This window comes from Mercenaria mercenaria, chromosome 3 (assembly GCF_021730395.1).
Source record: "Mercenaria mercenaria strain notata chromosome 3, MADL_Memer_1, whole genome shotgun sequence".
In the NCBI taxonomy this organism is placed as follows: domain Eukaryota; kingdom Metazoa; phylum Mollusca; class Bivalvia; order Venerida; family Veneridae; genus Mercenaria; species Mercenaria mercenaria.
In genome coordinates this window covers 55,105,231-55,113,052 of record NC_069363.1, presented here as the reverse complement: position 1 = coordinate 55,113,052, position 7,822 = coordinate 55,105,231, and the positions used below count along the sequence as shown (strand labels likewise).

The following is a 7,822-nucleotide window of genomic DNA, read 5'->3' as shown; positions in this document are numbered from 1 at the left end:
GTCAGAATGTTACCCTCAATAAAATCTTGGACGAATTTGATATTGGGTCATTGGGGTCAAAAACTAGGTCACCAGGTTAAATCAAAGGAAAAGCTTGTTAACATTCTAGAGGCCACATTTATGATCATATCTTAATGAAACTTGGTCAGAATGTTAATCTTGATCTTTAGGTCAAGTTCAAATCTGGGTCAGGTGGGGTCAAAAACTAGGTCACCAGGTCAAATCAAAGGAAAAGCTAGTTAACACTAGAGGCCACATTTATGACCATATCTTAATTAAACTTGGTCAGAATGTTAATCTTGATGATCTTTAGATCAAGTCAAAAAATCAAAGAAAAAGCTCGTTAACACCCTAGAGGCCACATTTATGACTGTATCTTCATGAAATTTGGTCAGAATGTTAACCTTGATGATCTTTAGGTCAAGTTCGAATCTGGGTCATGTGGAATGTGACCTACTGACCTATTTTCTTGTTTTTTAAGATACAGCCTTGAAATTTGAATGACGTACAGTTTTGCACACCGATCTGAAAACTGTCTCAGTGACCATGAATGTGACCTACTTTCTTGTTATCCCCCGACGAAAGTCGGAGGGATATAGTTTTGGCGTTGTCCGTCCGTCCTTCCTTCCGTCCGTCTTTCCATCCGTCCGTCCTTCCGTCCGTCCGTCCTTCCATCTGTCCGTCCGTCCGTCCGGAGCCATATCTAGGAAATGGTTGGGAATATTTATTTAAAACTTCATATACATATTCACCTATATGAGTTCTTGCGGCCCGTCAAGTTTCAGTCAGATTGCTCAAGTAACACCAGAGTTATGGCCCTTAGAAGTTTCTAGTGTTAACTATATAGGGTACTATAAATATGGCAATTTCTGCATCATAACTTTTGATATATTTGACCTTTAACTATGAAACTTTAACAGAATTTAGAGCACTATAATGTGGTTGTGCACACACAATTTTGTATGGATTTCTTTTGTAACTGCAGAGTTATTGCCCTTTAATTGTCTAAAAATCCACATATTTGTACATAACAAACTTGCCATTTGGCAGAATTTCATTAAATTTCTTTCATTCTTTTCTGTGAACATTTATTATAAACATGTGAAGTTGCGCACCCACACCTGGTCGCCCACTTGCCTTGGTCACCCAGGGTGACCCCGGGGTCAAAATTGACTCCGCCCCAGGGGTCACTTGATTTAACATAGGAAAATCTTTAAAAATCTTCTTCTCAAAAACCAAAAGCCCTAGAGCTTAGATATTTGACTTGTAGCATTGCCTAGTGGACCTCTACTAAAGTTGTTCAAATCATGACCCCGGGGTCAAAATTGACCCCGCCCCATGGGTCACTTGATTTTACATAGGAATATCTTCAAAATTTTTCTTAAAATAAACCAGAAGGCCTAGAGCTTAGATATTTCACATGTAGCATTGCCTAGTAGACCTCTACAAAATTTGTTCAAGTCATGACCCCAGGGTCAAAATTGACCCTGCCCCTCGGGTCACTTGATTTTACATAGGAAAATCTTCAAAAATTTTCTGAAAATAAACCAGAAGGCCTAGAGCTTAGATATTTCACATGACATTGTAGCATTGCCTAGTGGACCTCTACAAAAAATTTTCAAATCATGACCCCTGGGTCAAAATTGACCCCGCTCCAGGGGTCACTTGATTTTACATAGGAAAATTTTCAAAAAATTTCTAAAAATAAACTAGAAGGCCTAGATCTTAGATATTTGACATGTAGCATTGCCTAGTGGACTTCTACAAAAAAATTTCAAATCATGACCCCCGGGGTCAAACTGACCCTGCCCCATGGGGTTACTTGATTGTACATAGAAAAATCTTCAAAATTTTCTAAAAATAAACCAGAAGGCCTAGAGCTTAGATATTTGACATGTAGCATTGCCTAGTGGACCTCTACAAAACTGGTTCAAATCTTGACCCCCCCCCCCCCTCCCAGGGTCAAATTGACCAAGCCCCAGGGGTTACTTGATTGTACATAGGGAAATCTTCATAAATTTGCTAAAAATAAACCAGAAGGCCTAGATCTTAGATATTTGATATGTAACATTTCCTAGTAGACTTCTACAAACTTTGTTCAAATCATGACCCCCGGGGTAAAATTGGTCCCGCCCCAGGGGTTACTTGATTGTACATCGGAAAATCTTCCAAAAAATTTCTAAAAATCATCAGTTTGACATTTGAAACATGTAGCTCATATTACTGAGGTTTAAATTAGTTAATGTTCCCCTAAGGTAGTTGATAACAAAGTTCCATATATAACATGTTGAATATATGCATAACAATTCCTGACATCAGAAGTTTTAAAGAGGCTTCACTCTTGCAAATGTTTCTTCAAGTCCAGGGTCAATATGTTTCATCATCTGAAATGTAAAAAAGACATACAGTAAATATCTAGCAACAAGTGACTTTTCCACTGAACTTCAAATCAAATGTTGTTTTTTCTATTTTTTTTTTGAAGATAATACTATTTAATTGCAATCTATAAATCAATGTTAGATTTTTTTTTTCAAAATAAAACCTAAGATTTTGTTCTCCTAAAAGCTATAGGAAAGTATGCAATATTTCATACTTTCATTACTGTCAGTTCGCTCGTGTTGACGTACACCCATGTGTAAAGTGGCAGAAACTCGAGGGCTAGTCTTTTAAACAAAACATTGTTGACTCCATCTCGTCTGAATCTCTTCTCTGCCCGTAGGTATAAGCTGTCCCTGGAGAAATATACTGTGATCCAATATACTTAGTCTTTTTATGATGCATATACTAACAAAATCACTCATAAGTAAACCTTTACAATCGAAATCTGCCTATTCAACAAATTTTTGTTGAAATTTATACATTCAAATTTCAAAATAATTATGTAAGAATTGCTATATACAATTACATTGCAATACACGGATGACTGGTTATTTTGTTATATTAGCCGCACCATGAGAAAACCAACATAGTGCATTTGCGACCAGCATGGATCCAGACCAGCCTGTGCATCAGGATCCGTGTTGTTCGCTAATGGTTTGTCTAATTGCAATAGGCTTTGAAAGCGAACAGCATGGATCCTGACCAGACTGCGCGGATGCGCAGGCTGGTCTGGATCCATGCAGGTCGCAAATGCACTGTGTTGGTTACTTCATTGGGTTATCTGGATTTGAAAAGTCTTGAACATCTTGTCTTGCAATTTCCTCGTAAACTCCAATGGTTGGATCAGGTCTGTCGATCTTGTAACCAGCATTTAAAATCCTGCAAGTGATAAAACGTATACTAAATACAGTGGGTCATACATTTAGAAAGAATTGAGGATACTGTAAAATAGTTTAATTTCGTGGGCAAGGGATTTCATGGTTTTTGCCATTAATGGATGTGAATTCGTGACAACTTTTGAACATAACATAAATGGGATGTAAAGTTGTTCATTTGGATTTGATTCCGTGGATTGTCACAACCATGAAATGCACAAAAATAGTCTTCCGTGAATATTAATGATTTCATAGTAATAGTGAAAGATTGAAATATCTTTCACTGAGTAAACACCCAGATACACTAGTTTGAACCTGGTGTCCACTACTGAAAGATCTATTTCTTAACAATTATTTTCATAAAATTTTACTGAAATATTTTTCTGTGTGTAAGTATCGGGTAAATATTTCTTTGATATATTTCAGTAATTTACTGAAAAAGAAGAAAAAATGCCACTTTGCAGACCTAAAGTTTAATAAAACGCCATTTAGATACTACTGCTGCATGGTATCAAGTTGAATTCTGTTACCGTTTATGTAAATCGTCATCTTCTTTGCCCCAGCCGAAATACGCATTGCTGAATCCGTTAATCTTCAGAAACTGACCAGGTGTGAATGCGATAATCCCGCCATTATAATGACCGTAAGGGAGCCTGTAATATTGAAACATTCACTCAAAACACATACTAAAATTTAAAACATTAAACACGCTACTTTAGAATTCTCTACTTTTTTTTCTACATACATTATTATGTTAATTTTGTACTTCTGAACAGTGTAATTATATACAGTGCAGTAACGTCAGTCAAATATTATGCTGAAATATTTTCTTTACTATCAAAACCTAGTTGTTATTGTAATGAATTTGTGAGACTTTTGCGAAAACTGTTGACTTTTATCCGTATTTAACTAAAACAACCAATGATATACTACCATGCATCCATAAAACAACTTAGCGAAAACAACCGATGATATACTAGCTTATATCCATATTTAGCGAAAAGACCAATGATATACTGGCTAATTTGTATCCATATTTAGCGAAAACAACCAGTGATATACTAGCTTATATCCATATTTAGCGAGAACAACCAATGATATACTGGCTTGTATCCATATTAGTATCCAGATTTAGCAAAAAACAACCAATATACTAGCTTGTATCCATATTTACTGCTGCTGACGGAGAGGTGTCTTGGATTGTTGGAGCATTTATAATGGTTTCTATCATCAACTGGAAGAAGGTCAACATCGTGGATGATATAGCAAGTGAAATTAAGAATCTCTTTAGCTGTTAGGAAGCCAATATTTGCCAAAATGCCTCTATTAAACTGGGTTGGGTATGCCTGCAGAAGGACAAAAAAAAACGTGAATGAATTTCTAACACTAATTAATTGTCAAGTACGGTGTCAGTAAAGTAAGGCTATATCGTGAATGTTCTTGTTTTTTTTAAAGCGTAGTATTATTTGTTCGCGTTTTTTCCCCATTTACATCGAAGAGAACATTTTCAGACTCGTAACAGTAAATACTAAGATAAAACTCTAACAAACAACCGTAATAAAGAGATTGGTTCACACTGAATAAAACATCGCTACAATACTGATTTTGTGTTAAACTGATTTATTTTTACCATTTCTACCACAAACACTGCATACTGATGTTGTTGTCTCTGGAGAAATGTATGTAGATGATATAGCAGTGTCTGTAAATGTCTCTCTCTGTCCCTGAAATATTAAACAGTGTTATTTTAAATGTCGCTCTCTTTCCCTGAAACATTCACACACAAATAGAGAATGTCTCGCTCTGTCCAAGAAACGCTGCAATATCGATAAATGTCACTCTGTCTGGAAACATGATCACAGCAAGATTTCAAATATCACTCCAAGATCATGAAAAATGCCACAGCTTTTGGCAGACTCTTTCCCTAACCTATTAAGACAGCGAAATTGCCAAATGTCACTCTCTGTCCCTGAACCATTTTTGGCAGACACTTTCCCTAACCTATTAAGACCACAGGCACAAGTATCGGACCTGGGACAAAAATATGTTTGTTTTCATCCTAAATGAGTTAAAAATGAAAAATATGTAGTGAAATATGAGCCCCCATCAAAATATACATATGTCTACTGTGTATATTTTGATGGGGGCTCATATTTCACTACATATTTTTCATTTTTAACTCATTTAGGATGAAAACAAACATATTTTTGTCCCAGGTCCGATACTGGTGCCTGTGATTAAGACAGCAAAATTCCCTAATGTCACTCTCTGTCCCTGAAACATAATTCGCCCACAATTCTTTATCTCGCTATTTGTAATTGAAATAGCAACACAACAATAGTCAGAATACCTAGAAGTGTACGGTGTCTTAACTACCTTTTTCTATCCCCGAAACATTAATACATTGAAGTGAAATGTCACTAGTAATCCCTGGACCATAAACATAGGTATTCAAGATCTATATGTGTTTGTTTCAATGTTAGATTGGAATGAACACCAGATGCAGCATTTCGCAGGCATTTGTGAACATTTAAAACCACGTGTCCACGGGGTAAAGATATTTCGACTTTACGTGTAATACAAGCACATTTTGTACTTCATGACTTTTCAATGGTTTGTTTTACCATATACATCAGTTTTATACGCCAACATATTTTAGTCACACGTAAAATCATGTTTTGCAACATTCTCAGTCCTACACTCCGACTGGCTGATTCTGAGTCATTCAATGTAACTTTCCTGCACTCCTACTTTTATATTTGGGCGACTGGTGATCATAGGATATAAACAAGAAAGAATTCTTTCATTTTACCCAGAATTAAAATTTAGTACACAACATCCACACAACTGACTTCCATTTTCAAATGCTTCCATCAAAGTATAAAGCAAAACGTACAGGATGGAGTTCGCAAAGTTTTTGATCAAAGTTTTCTTTGACACAAAACGATCAAAAACTTTTTTTTAAATTTCCTTTTGAACAAAGAAAAAATTGATTGTGAAAACAGTTCTTGAAATTTCTTTTAGTGTTGGAAGTGATAAATGATGGAAAGAGGTGTTTCCAATGAATAAAACATATAACTAAGGTTTTCTTCTCCTTTAACAAATCATATCTGTAAATGACACTCTCTGACCATATGTAACTTTAACATAGCAAGTAATGTCTTTCCCTTTGCACGAAACGCTCAAACAACAATATCTGTTTTTGCTTCTATTTTATCAAAGCGATCATCACAGAAGTATCAAAGTGTAATCTGAAGTTGTCTACCTATATGGAACTATTATGGCTACAGTTTCCCTCTCCAAGCATCCGGGAACGTAGTGCCCACCAGGACGGACCAACTTGAGCGAGCTTGAATTGAAAACATCTTCGGGCTGTACCAACCTACTTATATTCATCCTACCACCTGCAATTGTATAATGACTTACACTCCTGAAACAAGACTGGTTAGAAAAAATCTAAAGCACAAACATTATAGTGAATAACTTTCAGTTTAATAATTGTTTCAATGATTTCAGTATTTGTTGCAGATCTTACTTCCTTCTTTGTATAGAACCTCTTTATCAATTATACTTCTGGAGAATGGTTGGGATCTAGATGAAACAAAATAGTTCGATTTCATCCCATTGTGTTATATTCCAATAACGGTGGTTGCAAGTTTATGATAAAATTATTTTTCATTTGTTTGTAATATGATCACTTTTTCCTAAATGACCCTTTTCATGATTATGATATTGGGGAACAAAATCAAATTTATACAGAATACAGGTCAATTGATCTCCTGGCATTAAAACGGTATCCAACAAAACGAAACAAAACAAAATAAAACGGGAAAATAAAAACCAACAAATGAATCTAGACAATTTCAAGCGTTAAACTACCTGGATTTGAAGGAAGTTCAGAACACACGGTTTTCACGTGATCTCTGTCGTGATAAGAGGATAACTTCGCGCTTAAATTGCCCAGTTTCCATTCAGATAATATTCCACCATTCCTATAATTCACATTATTCCAGGTTGCTTCACCTTCGTTCCATCCTGCTGTCTTAGTATGCTCCTCGTTATCTTTAGTAACTATACCATTGCAGTTTGAAATGTAATACAGGCTGGTCACACAGAACAAAATATTTGATGAGACAGTAAATATTAAAATTATTTTTATGAGTGAATTTAACTTTCTTGAATGCATAATCCTTGTTGATATCACCGTATTACACAAATCTGCTACTCCATACTATTATTTATGTACTACAACAATTACACACAGGTAACTTGACACCATTTAACTTTAATACTTCCAAAGAAATTATTTTTATAGCTCTTTGGTATTTCTCTATTGTTCTATTCAAAACGAAGCGTTAAAGGGTGTATGAAATTTCAAATCCCGAAATTGACACTTTGTTAATTATTATAGACCATACAATTCCAATGAGGCGAATTCCCTATGATTACGGGTATATGGGCCTACCCGTAACTTTACTATACAGCAAACTGTACACAAGTAGATATGTGTAATATTCAGATACTGTTTATATTAAGAGAAACAAGAAGAAATGATGCAGCATAAAAAC

General features: G+C 35.4%; 1 protein-coding gene across 1 annotated transcript; it reads right to left on the bottom strand.

Annotated features, from left to right (window-relative positions):
• Nucleotides 1–2,234: 2,234 nt before the first annotated feature.
• LOC123523476 (beta-1,4-galactosyltransferase 3-like) lies at nt 2,235–7,549 on the bottom strand. The gene is made up of 8 exons (XM_045301145.2): nt 7,134–7,549; nt 6,520–6,658; nt 4,885–4,978; nt 4,413–4,600; nt 3,785–3,907; nt 3,148–3,258; nt 2,594–2,732; nt 2,235–2,384 (listed from the first exon to the last, which is right to left on the bottom strand). The coding sequence occupies exons 1-8, from the start codon at nt 7,438–7,440 to the stop codon at nt 2,325–2,327; spliced, it is 1,161 nt and encodes a 386-aa protein (XP_045157080.2). The 5' UTR covers nt 7,441–7,549; the 3' UTR covers nt 2,235–2,324.
• Between the last annotated feature and the right edge of the window lie 273 nt (nt 7,550–7,822).